Here is a 24,936-nt window from a genome sequence, read left to right as displayed (position 1 = left end):
AGAAAAAAAGTGGAAGGCCTTTGGAATGTTAGTATATGCAATGAGGAGAGTCAGGACAGTGAAAACTGGATTGTATAAGGCTTGTTCCATATGCAGCTGTTTGGTTTCAGGGTACGTGATTTAACTGGGTTTTATTTAATTACATGTAATAACAAATTGTGCCATTAAGTAGTCCTACCATACAAATGCAATGTTTCAGTGGCAACACAAAGAAAATCTAGTCTTCGATGGGAGTCTTAAAAAGAATGCACAGATGCTACAAATTAGCCATGATAAAGAAGCGGGTGGGAAAGGGAGATAATCTGCAAAAAAAAGAAAAAGAAAAGAAAAATTAGGTTAGAGAGGGCAGTTTTGCATGACTTGTGCTAAAGTGTGGAGTCTTTCAATTCAGGGAGAATGAGACATACAGCATCATAATCTTTGAATGTTTCTTAATATGGAAAGGACAAGAGCAGAGGTTTCAAAAGTGTTAGAATTCCACCCCCCCTCCTTTTTTTTTGTTCTCCTTTCTGGAGTGTAGAGGGCCTTTTCCTGCCTTTCTTCTCTCTTATTTTGAAGAAGGTTAATTATGACTTGGGAGCGCCGTAAGCCTCCTGGCACTTGGGACTCAGCCATTGTGGAAGAAGAATATTGTCCGCGTTGTACAGCAAGTACTAACTTAAGAAGCATCCAAATTTGGAACTCCTTTCAGAAGCCTCGGGACGGATTCTATGTCATGGCATTCTATGGGATGACAAATACCCACTCCATTCCCACTTGTCTTTGAAGACGTGCACATTAGTGGAGCATAAAATTCACTTGACTTTTAAAATAAAGTAAGTCGGCTATTTGGCCCATCTAGAGTAAGTTCTTATCTCAACATTTCAAATCAAAAGGCCCACTTATGCCTATCCTCTCCCGGCTCTCCAGCCAAGCTCAAGGTGCTCCCAATTACATGGTGGATTTCTGGCCCAAGTTAATATGTATCAGGAGTTCTCAAGCGTCTGCACCTTTGACCTAGAAATTCTACTTCTGGCAAATCAATCCCATAGAAATAAAACCTTAAATGGAAAAATGCTTGAGAACCAAGATGTTCATGGCCATGGAAATGACACTGAAAAGAGTTAGTAACAACCTCAAAAATCCAGGTAACAGGAGAAGGATGCACTAAACCACGGTTCATCTCATTGGTTTACCATTGTGCATCCATTCAAAGCCCTGATTAGCACCGTCTAAAGAACAACTTCGAGGTGTTCTAACCAGATATTAAGAGAAAAAAGAAACTACTCTCTGTATGGCATGATCACCACTGTGTTAAAATAGAAATGTCTGAAATATTCGGAGTGTGGTAGCAGAATTAATTTAGAGATAACGAGGGGATCCATCACAAGTGTATATGCTCCATGACAACAAAACAAAATAAAACAAAACGACCTGCACATTTGGAAGTACCAGAAGGATATGTGCCAAAATGCTAAGAATAGATAAATATTGGGGGATTTTTTTTTTACCCTCTTGCTCTTTCTACAACTTTTGAGTGGTTTCTATTTTTTAAATGAACATGTTCTTATTTCATACAGGAAATGGCTCATTTTAAGAAGACATGAAACTCTAAGGAAAAAAAAATGCTTTCTTTTCTTTTTTGTTTTCTTGCTCCTATGAGAATTCACTGGATAAGTCATATACATTTTGGGCCCTCCTACCTCATCCCACAAGAATTTGCACCTACAAGTGGAGAAGCCTCAGTGCTCTCAAGGCTAAAGGCCAAGCCCCGAAAGGCCCGGAAAGGCCAGTGACTAAGGAACGGGTTTCCGCCAGGATTTCGCTGCTGAATTGCATCACTACACTTAATCCTTTCCAGAGATACTTACTCAAAAGGACCAAGAACAGTGAATTTACCAATCAACAGAGTGGAGGTGACTAAAACGGGGAATGTGAAATCCTGGGGAAGATGCAATGCCACAGGCAGGCCATGGTCTTTAAATCAAGGCAGGGCTGGAGGTCGAATCCTACTCTGCACACTTCATGGCTTAGGCATGTTGCCAAGCCTCCCAGGGTCTCAATTTCTTCACCATCAAGAGGAGAAACAATTGACTTCAAGGAGGTTTAAATGAGGCAGGAACATAACATATGACATAAATGGCAATGTATCAGCATCTATGATACGATTATCCCTCATAATAATAATTGATCCCTCCCTTACATGCCTGACACCACGCTAAACACATCACAGGATCTTCCTAGGATTATTTTATTTAACCCGCATCAGGAAAATTCTGTTATCATCTCCTTATCACACACGGGGATGCTGAAGTCATGAGGGGTTCAGTTACTCGCCCAATCTTGCACAGGCAAAAAAATGGGAGCGCGGAGACGTGCGCACAGCAGTGTATGTCCCAACCACCTTGGACACCTTCTGCCACGTGCTTAGCTGAAATGAGGCGCTTTCTGAAAAGCAATCAATGCATGAACTCTAACAGTACTGTGGAGATTGGATCAAGAATAAGGGCTTCCAGCCAGGTATGGTGGCTCCCACCTGCAATCAGAGCACTTTGGGATGCCGAGGAGGGAGAATTGCTTAAAGCCAGTAGTTCGAGACCAGCCTGAGCAAAAAAGGGAGACCCCATTTGTACAAAAAACAGAAAGATCATCCAAGCATGGTGGCCTGCACCTGTAGTCCCAGGTACTTGGGACGATGATGTGGGAGGATAGCTTGAACATGGGGGATGAGGCTGCAGTGAGCTATGACATCACTTCATGCTAGTGCTGGCAACAGAGTGAGACCCAATGTCAATCAATCAATTAATCAATAAAAGGGCTTCCAAACTTTAAAATGCAAGAGAGCATCATGTGGTTGCACTGAAAAAAGGAACCCAGGCAGGAGGATGATTAGGCTCGGGACAGGGAACATAAGTCTTGCATGACTCTTATTCCTTTTGCTTCCACCTCCTGTCCCCCAATAGCCATGGGTCCCAGAGGAGGGAGAAGAGTCAGGAGAAAGGGGCACTCAGAAGGTCACCCTGACCACCCCCATCTTTTTAATAAACCTCCTCAAACCCTGGTTCCATGTCTCCCTCACCCAAGGATTTATGTCTCATTTTCAATGGAATGTTACATTCGGTCAGACCACGAAGAAAACTCCTCATTATACACTAGGAAATGTGTGGAAAGAGAATTATTTACCCAAGGCAGCGCTCAATCAGTGTTGCCCGAGTATTTATTTAGCCCACACACGGAGAAGTTGTGTTAATGTTTGCCAAAGAATGTAGCTTTATAAAGTAACTGGGTCAAAAAAAGACAGCATATCATTTTACAAATAACTTAGAAATTGCTTAAGTTAAATTGCCGGGCTCTCTCAGGTTTGTCTTTTCAAAAAGGCTGCAGAAACAATATCCAGAATTATGTCTCATAAAATACAGGTATTACAAAGTGGCTGTTTAGCCCATTAAAGAAAATGGAGAGTGAAATCTGAATTATTTCTACCCGAGGCAGAAGCAGACAGAGTTACCAAAATTATGTTAGGCCGACGTCGCCATTCTTCAAGTCTGCGGGGCAGCGGAGCTAACAGCTCCGGCACCAGGACTCTATTAGGAGAGTTGTATTTCTCAGTCAACAATGACAGGAATGCCATTTCTCAGCCCCAAATCTAGTGTAGCTATGGGGAATTCACCCACAACATTTGCTTTTGCTTTATCAGTGGCATTTGTCTCCCTCAAAAAGCCCTGTGCAGGAGCGGGCTATGAAGCGATGCTGTCAGAGGATACTGTGGGGCGGCTTATTTAAGGGATAAGAAGGTGAGCAGTGACCACCTGAGTTGGGCAAATCTGAGCAATGATGTCATGAGAATCACTCATCGTAACAGCCACAGGGACCGTCATCATGCCAGGGCTGGGACAAGGGTGAGGTGAGCAGGCTCTGATGGTGACAGAGGGTGGAGGGAGAAGGAAGAGAAAAGGCAGGCAGAGGAGGGAAAGGAAAAAAACACAACGATAGTAATAATATCCACTGGCATTTATTTAGCATTTACTATATGCTGGGAACTGTACTGACTGCACACAAGGCTCGCCAGATCCACTGAAACCCTTTGGGGAATACCATGGTCATTCTCCTTTTAATGAGGTCACAGTATTTTCTCTCTTTTTAAAATTTCAATAGATTTAGAGGTACAAGTGGTTTTTGACTACATGGATGAACTGTGTAGTGGTGAAGTCTGGGCTTTTAGTGTATCTGTCACCCAAATAGTGTGCATTGTACCCAATGGGTAATTTTTCATGCCTCACCTCCCTACCTCCCTCCCTGCTTTTGAGTCTCCAGGGTCTATTATACCACTCCGTAAGCCCCTGCATACCCATAGCTCAGCTCCCACTTATGAGCAAGAACATGTGTTATTTGCTTTTCTGTTCTTGAAGTTACTTCAGACAATGGCTTTCAGTTCTATCCAAGTTGCTGCAAAAGACATAATTTCGTTCTTTTTTATGGCTGAGTAGCAGCCCATGGTCTATATATACCACATTTTCTTTATCCACTCATCGGTTGATGGGCACTCACGCTGATTCCATATCCTTGAGATTGGCTCACAGTGTTTTCATCTGCATGATGGGGACATGAGTGGCCTCCGAAGGCCAGTGTTGGTGGCACATAGTGAGCAGGGGTGAGCAGTGTGGGCCACAAGACTGTGTCATCGCATCAGTGAGCAGAGGCACCTAGCCAGGTTAAGAACATACCCACTGAGATGGGTGCCAGCAGGCTGAGAGATCCCCAAATCACAAGTTGCCAATTTGAGACAAGGGATCTATTCTTACAGTCTCCCTGACTCCTGGCTCTTGTACCACAAGTTCTAAAGAGAGTTCCACATGGACCTCTGGACCCACTATCTTCCCAATGAGGCAGGGATCTTCTTAACGGCACTGTCTTAAATAGATCCTTGCATCTGCAACGCCTGCCTAGCCTGACCTGTCCCGAACAGGTGCTTGGTAAATACTGATTTATGAATAAACAAATGCACATCCTGAGATCACTGCTCTGGAACGGCAGCTGTGAGGGCAGGAGGCTGCTGAGACCTCCAAGGACTACAGACCAAGAACAAAGACTATAAGGACTTCTTCAGGGAAACTAGGTGTGTCAGTTTGCTTGGGCTACCCTAGCAAATCACAGAAGTCAGAAATCAAGGCATTGGCCAGGTTGGTTCTTTGTGCAGGCTCTGAGGGGGTGCCATGCCATGCCCCCTCCCAGCTTCTGGTGGCTGCCCCCAATCCTTAGGGTCCCTAGGCTAGTAGATGCATCGCTCCCATCTCTGCCTCCAGCTTCCCATCACCTCTTCTCTGTGTCACTGTGTCCAATCCTCTTCTCATTTTATTTATTTACATTGTTAAAGATGGAGTATCTCTATGTTGCTCAGACTGGCCTTGAACTCCTCCCACCTCATCATGCTGGGCCCTGTCCTCTTCTTATAATGACAATAGTCATTGGCTTTAGGGCCCACCCTAAATCCAGGATGATTTCATCTTGAGATTCTTAACTAATTATATTTGCAAGACCCTCTTTCCAAATAAGGTCACATTCTGAGGCTCTGGGTGTGAATTTTGGGGAGGCACTATTTGACCCACTGCACTTGGACTCTGCAGTTGCCCATGTGGACAGTTTCCCTCCCTGGGGCTTAGAGCCAGAGCACAGCCTCATCACCATGGACTTTGAGAAATTACCAAGGTAGACGCCTCGCCCCATTCCATGGTAAGCCTTGAGGAACCAGGAAATGGTAGTTCCACAAGCTGAAGGAGCTAAATGCCTGAGGCTGGGTTAGAGAAGAGGGGTGGAGGATCGCAGCTGGCCCCTGGGCCCAGGGCTCAAGGCCTGTGGGGTCCCTTGACACTGTCTCGCCAGCCCCTGTGAGCAGGAACACAACATGTCATCCCTGGGCCCAGGTCTCCATCAGAGTCACAATCTAAACGAGGCTCTTCCTCACAGGGGCGGAAGGACCACATTGCTTTCCCTGCCCTCCCCAAGGGGAGGGAATCCCACGTTCCCCATTTCCCCCACCATCCACGGAGGGCTAGTCAATAGCTCAGACCCGAGGATGGCGCAGTGCCACTCTACAGTGTCCGGGGCCAGGGCTGGAGGAAGCTGTGGGAGAAATGCAGTCCAGGGAGGCTGCAGCAAAGGCAGGATGAACCACAGTGTGAGTCAGCACCAGACACTCTGGGTGGGCACACACGTGTACACACACATACACACACACACACACACACAGTGGCTGGGAAGCAACAGGGGCTGTGTGGCAGGGTTAGACAGCATCCTGGATGCCAGTGGGCAAAGGGGAGCCCAGCATGCAGAGAGGAGATGTAAATCTGTAGGCCTTTGGGGCAAGAGTACATCAAACAAGGTATGCCCCCATCTGAAACCCTTGGGAGCAGATGCGCTTCAGTATTTCAAATTCTTCCCTGTTAGAAAGGTAATCTGGTGCACAGACCACATATTACAAACAAAATACCTCCAGCAGGGTTTGGGGTAACATCCTGTCCCAAAGACATTTATGTTTCTTTGGTGAAAATATGATCACACATACTAGAGAGGAGAAACAGGGACGCTAAAGCTAAGGTCAAGTTTTGGCACCAAATGAATTTGCAGTAAATTTACCAAAAAAAAAAAAAAAAAAAGTTTTATTTTTTAGAGCTCTTTGGATTTTGGAATAGCACAAAAGGGATTGCAGACGGCTACTTCCAAGCCTGAGTCGAGGTACTTTCTTGACGAAGGCAGCCTTATCCCCAGGAGGTAAGGTGTGGAAGTGAGGCCGGGGTTGAGGTCAGCAAGGCAGAGACCACAGCCTCCCGCTCCAGAGAGCTCCACTGTTTATCTATTTTGTAAACCAGGCTTCCCTCAAGGGATCTGGTTTAATGAAAGAATTTGGAAGCTACAAAAAAGACTGAAAATCATTGCTGTATGTCAGAAGTTGGCAAACTTATTTTCGTAAAGAGCCAGACAGTAAATAATTTAGGCTTTGTGGGCCAAGAGGCGAAACCAAGGCTATTATGGAGGTACTTATATAAGATGAGAGAAAACAAACTTCTGTAAATTTTTTATTGATGAAACTCAACCCTTTATTTATGGACACTGAAATCTGAATTCCATATAATTTTCATGTATCATGAAATAATATTCTTCTCTTGATTTTTTTTTTATGACCACTTAAAATGTAAAAACTATTTGGAGTTTGTAGGCCATACCCAAAGAGGCGCAGGCTGCATTTGGCCCATGGACGGTAGTTTGTGACCCCTGGTCTAGGTCATTCAAGGTCAAGCAGGGTCCTGTTCCAGAGTGAGACCCTCTGGTGACCCCCCCTTACCCCCAAGGGGACCAAGTGAAAGCTCTTGGCTGGATCAGAGGCATAAGAACTTGGCTGCTCCTAAAACAAGACACTCCTTGCCTTTGATGTGCAAGTCATTTAGGAGGCAACCGCTTTCTACTCCGTTTTTCAAAACCTAAATACAAAATGTGGTATGAGCCATAACTCAGAAAAATTAATTTCCTTAAACACTCCCTTACAAAAAATAATATATTAAAAAATGCAATGTTTGTACCCGCTTAAACTGGAATCACCATACAGCAGGTAAGCTATAAACTTATTTGCATTATACGTTTTCAGTGGGAGCCACCATTAGTCTGAACACTGACCATGGAACTCAATAAGCCAGGCAGGAACACAGATATTACCATCAGGGGACCATCTATCCACTCTCAGATTCCAGGTCCCTCTCTGGTGCCCACTGTGAATTTGAGCACATGTTAACTGTGAAAGTCTAGTCACATATTTTGATTTACAGGTTTCATGGTATAGTAATGTCTTAACCTGCTTGGGCCAAAAATATGCACTAACAGATTAGAAAAACTCTAAATTAAAATGTGCAATCCACCCTCCAAAAGGATTGCAAATGATTACAGAGAAGTTCATATGAATAAACTACTTGAGTCAAGTCCCATGTTTAAAATGGCAATGTTGAAGGTGTCCTCTACATGGAAAGGAAAAACCACAAAGTGACTGTTAAAGTTCTGATGTGTCTGCCAAAAAAGCAAAGCCAACTGTTAAAACCAAAAAGCCAAAAGCATCACAAAAACATCTCTTCTCCAGGGGCCTCAGATCTAGAACCACCTCCTACCATCCTCTGTAAGTGTGCATGAGGAGGCCAGGAAATAGACCAGCATTTATTGAGATCTAACTTTGAGCTTTGTATGCTTTGCATAAATGACATCATTGAACAATTCCAATGATCATACAAAGAAGCTATTTTGTCTCTGTTTGACAAGTGAGAAAACTGAGGCATGGAATTTTAATTAATTTGCCCAGGTTACAAGGTTAGAAAGATTCAGATCCGAGACATTCAAATCCAAAGCCTGTGATCTGGATACTAGAGTATAGTCAGAGGTTGGCATATTATGGCCCACAGGCAAAATTGGGCCCACTGCCTGTTTTCATAAATAAAGTTTTACTGGAACACAGTCACCTGTTTATATATTGTCTGTGGCAGCTTTCACGATCTAACAACAGAGTTGAGCAGCTGCAACAGAAACCATAAAGCCCACAAAGGTGAAAATATTGACTATCCAGTCGTTTAGATAAAAAGACCATGCTCTATTTTCAGTGGGTGCCTACCGTGCTACAGTCCTCTGCTGGGGGAAACAAGCACGCTCACAGGCTCCCAGTGATGTGGCATCCTGGGGCTGTTCTTTAGCCATCTCATCCCCCAATCACCTTGACCCCCTGTCTGGACAATGTGAGCACCTACGATGGGAGAGCAGCCTTCTAGGAGGTGGCCTGGCTGGAAATCTTTGCCCAAAAGGCACAGTGGTGACTACACTGAACCCACTGGATTCACTCCCTTTGAGAGTTTGAAGGAGGCCAGGAGTTCCATACCCACCTGGGCAACATAGCAAGATCCAGTCTCAACAACAACAACAACAAAAAAAAAACCTTTAAAAATTATCTGGACACGGTGGTAAACACCTGTTATCCCAGCTATTCAGGAGGCTGGGAGCATCCAGGTTCATATTGAGGTGGCAGAATCACTTGAGCCCAGGGCTTCAAGGCTGCAATGATCTATGATTATACCACTGTACTCCAGCCTGCGTGACAGAGCAAGACCCTGTCTCTGTTTAAACAACAACAAAAAAAAAAAAAAAAGAAGCAGAAAAAGAAAAAGACACAAGGAGGGAAACAGGAACTTAGAGATCAGCTAAGCCACACTGAAGGTGCAGAGAGCTAGACACAAGGTCAGGGGCCTCCATTGCATTCCAGACCTGGTCTGGAGGCTTTTCCTAGCCTAGGGACAGGGATTGCGGTGTCAGACAAATCTCCTTTATGCTTCACCTGCACCATCCCGAGTGCACCTCCACTCCCTGACACCAGGAGTCAGAAGAGTCGGCCTGGCACACTTGTTTCCCTAGACCAGACAGACAGCAAGGACAGAACTTGGCACAGCGATGCATTCTCTCCATAAAATGCAGAACAAATCAAAGAACACAAACTATGACTGACAAACACAGCCACACTCTACTTTAAAGTATTGAGCTGTTTGATAAAAGGTATGGCAAGGACTCTTTCCTACTAATAACAAAAACAACAACAATAATAAATGTTTTATAATAATTTCAAATAAATTCTTAATTATGTCATTTCCCTCCATTATCATTATCAATGTCACTACGTGTGTGTGTGTGTGTGTGTGAGTGTGTGTTTTTATTTTTTTCACATTAAAGCCAGCAGTTGAGGGGTAAAGGATTTCTTTTCCTCTCCTCCTTCTCTTGACAGAAGGACCCACTGTTGTAAGTTTTCAAGACCACCCAGCAGGAAATTGGAAGCTGGGTTTTTATCCTAATCCCCTAGTTAAAAAAAGAAAAGAAAAAGAAAATCCATATCCAAGATCCTGCTATATCAACTTAATCAGTTTTTTTAAGTTAAATTTGATTTTTAAATCCCTTAGGTGATGATACTTGTGGGTTATTTTATCATTTTACTTCTATTTTTAAAATATAGACTTGTGGTTCTTTTTTCCAAAATCAATCCAACAGAAAGTGAATTATGGTCAATGCATAATAAAATGAGAGTTACCTTTTGACTTGAGAGAATTATTAGCATTGTGATTTGATGGGTTCTCAGTTCTTCAAATTCAAAAATACCTTATCAAGTCGAGGACTTCTCAAAATACTGGAGTTCTAAAGATTGCTCTTTTTCAATGCTTTTAAAACTAAAAGGGCACAATGGAATAGGAATGTAGCTGTTGAATAACTTGTAAACTTTGCAGAGATGAACAAAAACACGGCCGCTCGAGCCAGAGGCGTGGTGAAAGACTGGGGCCCACACGGCACACACACATGAACTTCTCATGACCCTCAAGTATATTCATATGATATATCACAAATACCATAAAGCAGCATTGTAATTACAGGGAGGAATTGATTTTAAAAGGCCTATATCAAAATTAATAGTCATAAAAATATAATAACCTGGACCAGAGAATTTAGGGATTAGAGCATTTAGAACATTATTCCTCAAATTTATAAAGGCTATAAATTAGTTAGCATTCACAACTGTTTTAAAAAAAATGGAATAGCTATGTGCATGGTAAATTTATTATATAATCCAGATATTTTAAAAATATGGTACTAACTCCACCCCAGTCCCCCATTTTCAGGACTAAAATCAATAAGTTCCCTCAATGTAATTAAAACGCTGGTTCCAGGACCCATCTTCCTATTCTCGGACTTAGGACCTTAGGGAACAGTGTGTCTGCAGGGAGACTAGAGGGGAGGAGGTTACTTACATGCCTCCAGGGCCAAGCATGGGGGATGCCTTTTCCCAGGTAGAGAAATCAGCATTGAGCCCCAAGGAGAAGAAAACATTGGTACATTTTGGTGAGATCGAGGTATACTATATCTTGGGATGAAAATCGACTCATCAAAAGAAAATGTTTTAAATTCTTGGTTAAGCTGAACTGGCACATATTGGCACATACATATTACACAATGCAATCCACTGGTAGAGGGTGAAGCCAAAAGCATTAGTCCAACAAGCCACCACAGCACATTAAAAATGTCCTCTTGTACCTCTAGTCAATGATAATGTACTGTATACTTAAAAATTCATTAAGAAGGTAGATCTCATGTTAAGTGTGCTTACCGAAATAAAATAATTTTTTTTTTAAACTGGCCTCTATTATGATTGGGAAAGATACCTTGAACAGAGATAACTAAATCTACATAACTGAGAATTTCCAGTTAAGCATGTTGGCCCATTAGCAATGTTTTTCGGAACATTTCAGATAGATGAAATTAACAAAAAAAACATAACTCTGATGTCTGACTTTGAAGCTGAATTGGTTCCAGCTAACGGTGACCACCTTCAGCCAAAATAATATTTCTTTCTTGGCCTTCCTTCCACAAATTTCTAAAAACAGTGGCACTGAATGAAGACAAACCCTTTAGAAACAAACAATTACAGATACTCATTCTTCATGAATTTCTTGATAACAGAGAAAATCATATTTGAGAAGTAGTTCACACTTTTCAAAGAGTTTTTGCAGACCTTATTTGATCTTTAAAAGGCCCTTCATTAGGAAAAAGTAAAGTCAAGTTTAAAACAATCAATTTTATCCCTCCCATAAAAGAACATTCAGGCCCTGGAGATAATCTCCAAGTTTATCAGATTTAAAAAGTTAGTTTTTCTTATCTTGACCCAAAATCTGTAGAAACAAGATTTCTCCCCAACAATGAATCCCCTCTTATGAGATCCTTATCTATCAAGGTTTACCTCTGCAAACTTCTACAGATACCTGTTGGGGAGGGATCTGCTGATGCAACCTGACAAGTTGCAACCAAGCAAGGGATGGAAAGTGGAGTTAATTATACAATAATGTGTACATTTATAGATGGAGGATAAAGGGGATCACATGGTAACTCTTTATAGATTTCCTGCTTACTGCTATAATTTAATGAATGCACAAATATGTTTGTTTCTGAACTCAATTGCCCTAATACTATGTTTCCCATAAAGAACTGAAACTCTTCATTTGTAAGTTTTCCAACTCAGGGCATTTTAAGGAAAGTGATTCTTGAGGCTGTGAGTGAAATACTAAATTAATTTTTTTTAAAGATAAGTTATACTTATTTGCACCTTTTATCATTTGATATATACTGTTTAAATTTTGTGGCCCGAATAGGATGTAAACTTAACGATAGTAAGCACTTGCCTTTACGCACAAAAGGCATCCATATAACAGAGCACAGGGCCTAACCCCCATAGCAGTCACTCAAGACTTACTGAATGATTGAATAAATACATTGAATTCTATATTGTGCAGGGGAAAAAAATCAAAGTTAGACCTCTTAAAAAATTGGCATGTCTTGTAGAACTTACTGTATGGGCAAACATAAAGAGAAGTCCAATGGGAAGCTCTCCTAAACAACGGCAATGCAATCAAGATGGGCCCCATTCCAACCCTGTTTTTCTCTGAATCAGCTACTCCTTAAGTTCATATATTGCTCCACTCAGCCAATGGCAATTCCAAGAGAGAGGCAATTGATAATAATTATGTTTTCTGCCTTCTCTTGGGTTATGAATTTATCATGATGCGAAAGTTGAGCTACTCTGATGCCACGTTAACAATGATAAACACCATAAAGACAAAAAGAAACTAAATTTAAGCATTTAGATTCTGCAGGGGAGTTTATTAAACAGATTAACTAAGGAAAGGCAAAGCTACACAATTATGGAAAACAGGTAGCAACACTCTGGCTGGCTATTTTTGATGGCCACCTGAGAACAGATTTCAAATGCCCTCATTTCTGCAGGTACATTATCATGTGTTTTATTGTTATTCACAGCTGCAAGTTGATTAATTTGCAGTCAGAATTTCTAAGTGGTAAATGTGCAATGCATAGTAATATATATTTTTTTTATGGACAAAGTGAAAACGCCTAAGCCACATCTCTCTTGCTCAACCGGTCAGCAAAATCCATAAAAGAGTTTGCAAAGGCTTTGAAAGTTTGGTTTGAAAGGAAAACTGAAAAAGGAAGTCCCTCTCCTCTACCCAATCCTTAAGAAAAAAAAAACAGAAACAAAAAATAACAAAAACTAAGTCTGAAGCAAAACCAAACAAAGAAAACAGTTGGGTAATGTCAAGCTGCCAGACTCATCCGTGTTGTTAGCTCATGCCCCTATCTTCCTGCTTACTGGGCATTCCCAATAAAATCCAGAAACACCAGGGATGACTTTGTACCATAGTCAGTGCTTAAATGAAGGATAAGGATACCTGTTAAATAAATTGCCTAAATGCAATCATAGGAAATTCTTAAGAATACTGAACCAACTTTCCATTTTCTGCACTAAGGAGATAAGGAGTGGCATGGATAATCTAAATGGGTTGAAAATTCTCATTGGTCTGAAAACACATATTCTGGTATGTGTTTCCCTCCATCAGCCCCCTACCTTGCCCCTAGCTGATTTATCTTCCAGATCATGCCTTCCCTGCTCAAAGTGAATTTGCATTCCCTTTCACACTGACCTTAGAAGTGGATCTGAGACCATGCTTCCTAGCTGGAGAAAACTACTTTTCTATTTGAAAAACCTTTGCAAATTGTCACCACTTTGACAACAGGTACTCAGCAGTTGACAGTATCCTTTTTGGAAAGTTTTATCAACTACCCAAGTTAACTTTAAGATGCAATATGAGTGGTATATTACCAAGCAAACACATTCATCAATATTATTTAAATGCAATGTTGGTTTACTTTTTCATAATTCCCTATGCTTAAAATTCCTAATTGCTTTCCCAGGCCGGCTGCCATGAACATAGCCCAATCAAAGACTGTACCAGTCAAATGCTTGTGTATACCATGTTACTGTTCATTTCCACCAGACACACTATGGACACAGCTAAAACACTGGACTGAGCCTTTCATAAGTTCATTAGAGCACCCCAAACGTAACTGAAGATGTTTCCACTATTTGTCACTCTGTGATTTGAGTATTGTCCCCAACTTGCCCTGGCAATGCACATTGGATGGATTGAAAGATACTGAACTGTACACAAGAAATGAAAAGAAACACCTGAGATTTGCTCTTGGGGACAAAGAACAAAGCATTGGCTAACAGAACTCAGTGAGGAAAGGAAGTCCGACCAAGGCGCTCTGCTAAGGTTTACTAATGGGATTCCACATGGTCTACATGTTTACAGTTTAAATGAGCTACAAACACTGAAACTGTCTACTTAATTAGCACCAAAACAAAAAGTACAGGCTGGGAATCTGAGATCTACAGAGACTCCAGAAACAGAAACTACTATCTCCTCAGGCTAATCACTCCAAGTCCTAGAAATGCACACAAGGTCACGAACAGCCCATTTTGTTATTTAAAAAATATATATTACAGGAAAAAAAAATGTAAATTTTGAAAGGACCAGATACAAGCTAAATTATAAAACAATGATAATAAAAGTTAAGGGCCCCTTCTTAAGTTAAAAAGAACAGAAAATGTTTAACTTGAGTTAAAAAGAAAAGCAATTTGATGAAGAATCAGAAATTCCAGATTCTAGTCCTGGTTCTCTTTATTCTTCTGAAACATATTTATGGAGTCTTTCTGAGTATTAACACTGTGATCCTTAATTCCACTTTTGCAACGGAGAATTAATATTTGCCCCTATTGGTATATTAAATTCAACAGAAAGGAGGGGTTAAGCAGACATATGAACATGGTGGAAGAACCTGTACACAGTGTTGAATAATTGGGCCATGCTGCCATTATTGAGTCAAATGACAAGTATCCTAGCACAAACCAGTCCTGGCACAATTCAGGACAACAAATAATGCAGGGTACAAGAATAAAGACAAAGCCACATCCTGTCAGGTCTGACTTTCCACATTAGGTATCACAAAGGATTCAAAACACTGAAGTTGAAGTTTAGGAACACTTGGCACAAAAAGCCACCACAGCTCCAGCCTGGTAGAGCTTTTTCCACATCTCTGGAAGGGAGTAGAGAGTGGTGAATGAATGATCTGCCACTGAAATGATGAAGGATGAAACGTCGCTGTTAAATCTGTGAACTGATGACATTCCCCAACAGCTCCAATTTTAAAAGTCCTAAAACGTAAATTTTTAAGTCATCTGAAATCCTCTTTCATTTAAGAGAATATGATTCCTATTGATTCATACAAATGTCTACTGAGGAGAAAGAATGGTTACACGTCTGATGCCTTTTCCCCTTGGGCATCTGCTTCTCCATCCAATGAAGACTCCGTTTCAGGGGTAATAGAAGACCCTGGACTCTGGAGTGACCTTCTTGTGTCTTGTCACCTGCCCTCTCTCTCTAAAAAAGATGGGCCCCTGGGGTGGAAGGAGACATCAAGGTCTTTGTGATCACATGCCCCAGCTCCCTGGAGTGGGATACTTCCCAGGTCTCCCCATGACCCTGGGCAGGTGCCATCTGATGACCATAACTCTATTTGCCAGAGAGATGTTCCCTAGGCCATGTTGGTGTGGTGTCCTGGTGACATCTTGTGGTGAAATAGAATATACATAAGCCTAAAATTCTACCCATGGCTACATTTGGGTTCAACAGTACCTGATCTGACAGCGTGTGCTTCTACCTGAACTTCTCATGTTGTCCTTACTTCTCTGAACAACAGTGTTTTCCCACAGTGCTACCCATAAACAGTACATATTGGGGTCCAATGATACACATACACAATTAACCACAAATCAAAACAAATACTTCCCAATAAACAATATATAATATAAGGAAGCAGCAATATTGATTAGAAGAACAAGAGATGTTGTCAAAGAGATAAAGAAGTTCTCTATTTCACTGACCACAATGTATTCCAAGAGACTTAAAAATGAAAAGGTGGCAGAAAGGAACCATGGCATACAGGTGGAGACCTCAGGTGACATGTGTCTGACTCCTGAGACTCCTTCAATAAAGCCTAGATTCAGATGATAAAATTCCATCAAATTTCTGTGAAAAGGTGTTCTTATTCAACTGTGAATTCTTTAATCCTAAAATATACAATTAATACATAAAAGGTAAACTTGGGGTGTTTATCTACCTGGGATTAAAAATGAATGATAGACCAAAAGAGATTCCAACCAATAAAATGACTCCATAATAACATGAAGAACACGCTTGGCTGTGATTGCAAACACAGAGGATAAGATCATAGCAGTGAGGATGCTAACAGAGAGTTGAGCCATTGGCATCGTGAACTAAAGAAGTACAAGAGAAGCATATGTCAATGCTAATATAAATACCTCTTTGTGCCCAAAGTAATTTCTTTTTAAATCCCTCAAGGCAAAGGGTGCATACATTAGAAGTGATATGAATCAGTCTGTATGAAATCCTTATGTCTGGGAAAAGGTCTTAACAGATTGGGCAGGTCAGTGGAAAGGCATTTCCACGTGTGACACATTGAACATGCACCTTTGATAAGTGTGCCCATCAACAGGAACCACAGCACAGCCATGCCTGGACTTCATTATCTGTTCAGTGTGACAACAAATGAGGCCAGATGCACACATTTGTTACCTATTATTATCCAAAGAGTAGCAGCATAGCAGTGAGACCTGAGCTACACAAGAAAACATCATAGGACATTAAAAAAAGAAAGAAAGCAAGCATCTTCTATTATTTTCTAGGCAGCACCAAGGAAAATCATTATTAAGATTTTTTCTAGCAACATATGCATCCCTGAGAATACTGAGATTTTAAACACAAGATCTGGGTGGTACCCCTCTCCTTGATGTCTGGGAGCCTTCAGACTTGGTGCAATCTGCAGACTGAATGAAACCTAAACTCAAACCAAAGAGGGCAGAATTAGAGCACATTACCCCACAGGGCTCAGCATTTGAGAGCTTAAGAATATCCATCTCCAACCATTCATCCCATTCATTTCTGGAGGACACTCAGATATTGCTGAAGAACAGATAATTGAGCACTACATGCTTTCACTGATAAAGTGAGCCAAAATGCCAAGTTTTTGCCCTGTTTTGTTGTTGCGGTTAGATGCAGAAGTAGCAGTAAAAGGAATGGCAGTACTAGAATAAAAATAAAAATAGTATTACCACTATTTTTAAAGTCAAAGGTGGGGAAAAGACAATACCTTATTTAGATGTATTATAGAAGGGAGTCCAATTATAACAATGGAGAATAGAATAGAATTCAAAGAGGATGTGCTGCTTGGAAAACAAGAAAAATATGGGATTTCAGGGTTATTCCATGTTAACCTAATATTTAATGAATTAAGATAGAATAATTGCATTGAAGCACAGTTTTCTTAATCAGCCCAGGTGTATTTACTGGGAAAGGAATAAATTATTGCAATAACTGGTATTGCGACAACAGACTAATCATCTGGGAGAAGGAAGCTGGATTCTGACCCCACTCCTCATAGCAAAGCAAATTCTCATGAATTTAATGATTTCAAGGTCAAACATAGGAGGATTAAACCAGTAAGACATATAAGTGAATATAATGTTATTGTGGAGAAGGATTTTTTAAGCATAACAACTAAAAGCAAAGATCATAGAGGACAGGCTGGTTGATTTGGCTACATTAGAATTAAACAAAATTAAAAGACAAAAAAAAAAAAAGACGAGATCATGAGAAAATACAGTCATTGCCACAAAACATTTCAGTCAATGATGGACCACATATACAATGGGGGTTGCATAAGATTATAATACTGTATTTTTACTGTATCTTTTCTATGTTTTGATATGTTTAGATGCACAAATACTTACCATTATGTTACAACTGCCTACAGTATTCAGTACAGTAACATGTTGCACAGGTTTGTAGCCTAGGAGCAGTAGGCTGTACCATATGGCCTAGATATGTAGTAGACTATAACATCCACGTCTGTATATGTACACTCTATGATGTTAGTGCAACAATGAAAGTGCCCAATGATGCTTTTCTCAGAATGAATCCCCACAGTTAAGCTTCTATGCTTTACTGTACCCTGTGGTATACATAACAAAGGGTTAATATCTTTAACATCTTAACATTTAAATAGTACCCAAACACATAAAAATTCTTATCATCCATAAAGACACAGAGATAAAAATCTGTCAAAAGACGTGAATAGACCATTTTCAAAAGAAGAAATTGTTAGTAAGTCCATAAAAATGTTTAGCTTCACTAATAATCAAGGAAATGCACAGCAAAATTAGGTTCTACCTCCCACTACTCAGCTTTAGAAAACATCCCTTATTCTTAGTGAAGACACAGGGAAGTAGCAGCCTTTCAACCTTTCAAGAGGTCAATTTAGCAATTTATCTCAGAGCCTATGGATAATCTTACCCTTGGAACCAGCACTTGCCAGCAGAGTAAGGAATCACTCACTGGAGTATTATACAAAGACGTTCATGGCAATTCTGTTTACAATAGAGAAAAGCTGTAAATAACCTGTATGTCCAACAATAGGGGATTGGTTAAATAAATTATGACCCACCCATCCATTAGGACGTTGGGCAGCTATTAAAAATGATGCTGTTGAAGGATTTAGTAGCACAGAAATACTATTAAATGAAAAAAGGCAGTTTCCAGCACCATTCTGTTTTCTTTTTTTGGCCTCCCATATTTTTAAATTTTTTAAGAGCAATACATGCTTGTAGTATCTGAAATAATATATTGGAAATTACCACCAAAAAATGACTTGTTCTACTTAATGAAGAGAAAGAAAAATAATGGAGATACCCCCTATGGTTCCTTCCCTTCTCCTGACAAATGGAAGCTTCAGCAGTCACTTAACCTACTTGGGCCTCAGTTTCCCCATCTATAAACAGTAATAACAACAACTTGCATACCTTAGACATACGGATTCTATGACTATACTCTCTCTAGACACGTGAACAACTGTTTTATTGTGTTGTGGTTGTTTTAGAAACTCTGCTAATCATGTAAAGATAATTTCTCAGCTCCAACTGACAATCGTGGCCATTCAGCGGGGCTCAAATACCCTCCCCCAATATCTCTGCAACTGAACTCAAACCCCCTCTCATTTGGGAGCCTGGCCTGGAAACTAAAGGGATAGCTCTGGCCTCTTGCTTCCCATGACTGTGCACCACCTGGGGCTCTTACCACTTTGTGTGTTTTCTGTTGCATGGATCAGTCGCCAGCCTTCCACCCTCCGGCGTGCCTTTTGCACCCTCTCTTTGCCCACACCACCTTCCACACAGTAGCAACTCCAGTACCCCCTGCATTAACCTCCTATATACCCACCAACACATCACTGGCACTCTTCTCTGCCCCGTTAATGCTTCAAGCCTGAAAAGCGCAAAAGGGCATGCTCCACAGAAACGCAGGGTTTCACAGTCTCATCGCTACTGACTTTTGGGGCCAGACAACTCTTTGTTGTAGGTGTGTGTCCTGTGCACTGTCGGATGTTTTGCAGCATCCCTTGCCTCTACCCACCAGATGCCAATAGCAGCCCATTCCCCCTAAGAGGTGACAACCAAAATGTCGCCAGACATTGTCAAATGTCCCCTTGATGGGTAGAATTGCCCCCAGTGGAGCACCACTGCACACAGTGAGAAAGGCACTATGAATATTTTCTTGCTACTGATGGGCACAGCCTATAAGCAGCAGGTACCCAAATCAAATAAATGATTGTAGCAGACACGTTTCTTTGGCAGGGAAGTCCACGCCACAGCCTCAACCAGCATCTCATGAGACTGAATGGGGAATGACAGGGGGAGCAGCCCCCCTCCTGCAGCACCCTCTGAGCCTTGAGTGAAAGGAAGGGGGCAGCCCCCTAAACCCAGAGCCTATTTGCGTCTCCTCTGAGAGCATGTTCTAGAAGCGCTACACAGCGAGCGTGAAGATCTTTTGTGAGATTACTTATCTCAGGCGTGTGTCACTTCTTCAGCGCCATAAAACTGAAATACTTGAAATAGATGTCACTACATTTGTCATGAACTGACATGGCCAATTAATATTACAAATTCACCGTGGAGAAACGCTTCCAGCTCCCAAGGTATAAACTGCTGAACATCACAATTTCGTCGTGTAACAATGGGCCAACCTCGCCAAGACTATAAATACGATGAAGTACAGACTGATTAAATGGTAAAAAGTGCTGTTCACCAGGAGTCTCTTTCCAGGGGTGACACTTGCACTATGCCTAAAGTTAACAGGTACCATCCATGTCTCAGCTGCAAAATATTTTTTTTTCCCTCCCTCTCTTCAAGAAAAAGTTGATGCTGCATACTGTCATTTTTTTCCTCCTCACAGCGAGCAACTGGCACACTCATTATAGGACATGAAAGATTGTGGACACAAGTTGTCGCAAGTTATGTTACTATTTAGCTGGTTTGGCTTTTTCTTCATCTTTCTTTTTCTTTCTTTCTTTTTTTTTTCTTCTATTAAGGGTGTAACAGCCAAACTCTCCTCCTAATGAGGCGCAGCTGGGCCCTTGGCCCCGAAGAAATACTCATTGGAAATGCACTGGAAAACACTTGGCCTCCCTTTAACTTCCCAGGAGACAGCTTCGCCTCTCTTTGCCCCCTGGGGGTCAGCTGGCTTCTTTTCTGGTTGCCATCTTAGTGATCAAGCAGAAAAACGCCATTGTTCCAAGACACACAATGAATTTTTGGTGATTTTCAAACATTCTCCATATACCGCTGCAAACAGAGGGCATGTGAAGTGAATTCCATAGGCTGTTTTAGGAGCTCAAAGGCCTTGACTTTTCTCTGCAGAAGTTTTAAGTTCCAGTGCTGAGGCTTCATTCTTTATGTGGATTGGAAGACGGCATTAAGAAAAGAGATTATGTATTAAGAAAAATAAATAGAGGCCAATAAACTACCCAAACTGAATAAACAAAGTCTGATTTGGAAATAAGTTTTTGGAGGAAGGTGAGAGCTGTATGTATGAGTGCATGAAATCGGAGAGAAATGTGTCAAAAACAAATTACAAACCTTCCAAATACAGGATTACACATGAATGGATGGTAATAATCACACATCAGTCAAATGCAATGTGCGTATTATGTCTTGCATTTCATCAAACAAGAGTTAGCTCTTGGGTCATTAATTAGCAACCTCAGTTCTCCATACCAGAATATGAGAAAGGCTATGGTACCCTGGTCCTGTCTCAGTACCTCCTTCTCTTTTCCTTGCCTTAGTTTGCTCAAAAAGCCTTCTGAAGAAAGACAAGCCCTTTCTTTCAAAAGGAAAACATACACGTTTCCTTCCTACAAAGTTCATCATTAATGGAAACAGGAGATTGCTTTCTTCAGGGTACACTTAATTAAAGTGATTGACTAACTCTTTTACATCTAATACAAACAAAGCTATAGGAAGTTTTATGCATTTATGTTATACTTTTTTCCTTATTCTTCTTCTCTCAATATTGGAATCTTTCTGTTTTATGAAAGCTAAACCACTCCATACAAAGAACAGTTTCCTCCAATACAAATAGAAATTACAGAAAATATAAAAATCTCACTAAACCCTTTAATCTCTAACTTTCCAAGCAGGTGAATTAATATAGAGGACATTCAAGATTTATTTTCTTTAAGCTCCTACAGTAAAGAATGTTTCAAAGTCACTCTCAAAGCTCTGGAGATTTTTAAAATCCAAACGAACCAAGCTTAACTCTGTGGTGTGATATATAATAAAACCTACTCCAGGATTCACCTGCTTAAAGGTACATGGTACATGTGGATAAGAGAAAATGCAATTAAAGAATCTAAACATGTATGAAGCGAACGGTTAAAAAGTGTGAATAAAAATTTCTTGCTTTAAGTAATAAACTTGAGCTTCTCGATGGATATTTTTAGTCTTGATTTTTAGAATGGGCCCAAAAACGAATTACTGGTGTGAATACCAGGTAAGGGAAGAAATGATGAGCGTGTATCCCTGAAGGAACAAGTCTCTACCCTATGACCATAAATGTGGCACCTCGTCCTCACACTGTAGCTCAGAACTGACATCATGGCCCTTTTATGCTTCTGAGTCCATGTCTCACCACCACCTGTAAATTTCTTCTCACATTAAAAAAAATGTAAATGGCTTTCTTGTCCCTAAACTTCTTGTCTTATCTAAGAAAACATTAAGCACATTTCAAATAAAAACTTTCGGTGATCAGTAGCCATGTCAAGGTTAACACCCAATCTAGGACTGCCAAGTTTAAAAAGATGGTGAGCTGGAACAGAAAGCTTTGATTTTTCAAGTTCTGATCAAAAAATACCACTGGGAGACTCCTGAGAAAGCAGAAGTGTAGTCAGAAGGCCTTTGGGGATTACTTAGGAAGAGTCATTTCTGTAATATACAGTTATGACCCAAAGTAATACTTGTTATATATTTGTTATTCACTTTAGCAATTACTCCAACTGAATAAATAAAGTTTGCTTTGAAAATAAGGTTTTGGAGGAAGGTGAGAACTGTATGCATAAATGTCTGAAATCAAAAAGATAAAAGTTAATGCTCTAGTTTTGCATACGTGGAGGTATTCATGACATCACTAGCCTTGAAACCATATAAAACTCATTGATATCACATATGGGGCCCAAGAAATGCAACCCCTAACTCAAGAAAACAGCACACAAAATCCTAACACATTCCACACACCACTGGATAAAGAAGCTGGGTACCTAACCGAACAAGCATGTGCAATCATTTGGCATCACCTCACATTTCACGGAAAGATAATCCACTCTAAATTAATTTCAAATTCATCAAAATACAGTTTACAGAGTAATACACTGATGATGATTCAAGAGACACTTAAAAAAAAATTACAGCTTTCCTGAGATAGAGTTCCCATATCTTTTGCCCACTGAAAGTGTTCAATTTTATGGTTTTTAGTATATTCTCAGATATATGCAACCATTACCATAGTCAAGAGAAGTGAAGACAAAACAAGAAAAAAGAAAGAAAAGAGAAAGGAGAGAAGGAAAAAAGAAGAGACTTGGAGGTACATATTCTACAGTGAGTTTCCACGGTCTTTTGTTTTTGTGGGATTTCCCGCTATTCCCCACGGTAATAGAGCTTTATTTGCCTGTTGCCAAATAAACTCTCTTCCCAAAGAAAGTCAGAGAGAAAGCAAAAGAAAACTGTTCATTCGCAAAACTGAGACTCACCGAGTTAAAAAATTAAGTTGTACAGATCAGAAATGTAATCATAGGAGACAAGCTCTGAGAGTTTTTCAATCACTGTGGGGCTGCATCAATTTAAAGTCATGTTACATTAAAGAGAAAAACGTCTTGGAGAGTCTCTTTATGTCACTTCAGATTAGATTTGTTGTTGTTATCAGGCTGTGCATTTTGTCGGCTTTATTTTACATTTTAAAGATACTGCTTAATGCCCATAAATAAGAAAATTATAACCTATGACCTATTCTCTGTTGCCTGGAGATTAGTAGACAACACAAATTAATATGAAGCATGAAACATGCAATGTTCATCTAGATTCATATTAACATGTTAACTAACTTCCTTAATCTAACATAGGGCAACTTCAAACTCAATGATTTTGTTTTTTAAAAAAACTCTGCTCTCCTTAACTTAAGAGTTACACAAAAATCAATTTGTGGTCTACCTCCTTCCACCTAGTCTACCATGTAGGACGAAATTGGAAAATTCCATACGGTGTGTTTCAATGTGTTATCTAGTGTGACTTCCTTTATCTCACCAAGATCTCGTTAAATTGCGTATGAGTTTAGTCCTGGACTCCGAGGACTTCTAAACATCAAGTTGCATAAAAGTGACACTTCACCAATTTAAGTGATAAGTTTTCAAATTGTGAAGCGTCTAATTGCAACAATAAATCCACCTTGCTTTCCTCTATGGCCAGACATCTGTATCTTTAACAAACAAAAGTGGCAGTTTAAAAACAATTAGACTCAAAAATTCTAATGAATAAAAATCACTGTCTCTATAGATAGCACATGAACCTGGATGTGCACCAGAGAGCGCTTCAACCCTGCATGGCCCACACTGGTAGGGACATTCTGAGATAGGAAGGACCCTCGCATCAAAGTAAAAATGCCTTCTCTATTTTGCTTTCTTGAATGGAAACCACTCTAGACATCATAAAAGCTAGAGAAAACATTAAAACCTCCACGTGACTGTGTGAGGAGGAGGCTCTGTGGCTAGCTTGTGCTCCGGCGCAGGCTTCGGAAATTGGAAGAAAAGGCGAGTGGCAGTGGGCAGGTGAGACACACTCTTCGTTGTCGGGGGGATACAGCAGCGGCAAAAAGCATGGCTGAGGACATGGCGAGCATTTACATGTGGCTCTGAACAATAGTGGCAACATGCCATGGGAAAGCCTGATCACATGGGTTCACATAGGAGATAACACCTTCGTTACATGAGTATGCTGACTAATGCCTCCCCCGAAGGCCAGATAGCCCAGTGGCCAGGCCAGAAAAACTACTGCAGCAGTCATCTTAGTTTGGCCTAAGAAACCTATTGCCACACAAATGCATTTTCCCTTACAGACTGTCATCAATTTAGTGACTTTATCACTGTATTTATTTACCTTAGAGGAAGGAGAGTGGTTTTCCTGTTGGTTGACAGTAGAATTTGAAAAAGGGTTGTTTGCTACTTCATATAGTCAAATTGTGACACCTGCTAATAGCCGGCCCCCTGGCCTACCCATGCACCTTGGTCTTTTAGAACTGCATCACCCACATATTTAGCAGACCTGACAAGGACATCAAGAAAGGCAAGGGCAGGGAGGGCAAAAACAAGAGGGTGCTGAGCAGGGGTGGGACACTTTGGCCTCTGCTTCTCATGGAAGAGGAGGCTGCTGTGGAAATAGGAGGAAGAAACTGGCATATGAGTTTCCAGACTGGCTTCGAGTTGCCAAGGGCATGAAGTCTGGAAGGATCTTTGAGGGTCATTTGAGTCCATTCCATTTCCAATTTATATGCTGACTTCAGAACCTGACCTGTGCAGGAGATGGGTCTCCACGGC

General features: G+C 40.8%; 1 protein-coding gene across 3 annotated transcripts in view; it reads right to left on the bottom strand.

Moving 5' to 3' along the window:
- Nucleotides 1-24,936, bottom strand: part of WWOX (WW domain containing oxidoreductase) — a 911,117-nt gene that overhangs the window by 788,289 nt on the left and 97,892 nt on the right. The window contains exon 6 of one of the 3 annotated variants that reach the window (XM_069497833.1): nt 249-302. The exons of the other annotated variants lie outside the window; for them this stretch is intronic. Within the exon in view, the coding sequence (XP_069353934.1) occupies nt 264-302 (39 nt within the window). The 3' untranslated portion in view covers nt 249-263. Of the gene's footprint in view, nt 1-248; nt 303-24,936 lie in introns of those variants that run through there. 3 annotated transcript variants of the gene reach the window in all.

This window comes from Eulemur rufifrons, chromosome 23 (assembly GCF_041146395.1).
Source record: "Eulemur rufifrons isolate Redbay chromosome 23, OSU_ERuf_1, whole genome shotgun sequence".
In the NCBI taxonomy this organism is placed as follows: Eukaryota; Metazoa; Chordata; class Mammalia; order Primates; family Lemuridae; genus Eulemur; species Eulemur rufifrons.
This window is presented reverse-complemented; position numbering and strand designations above follow the sequence as displayed.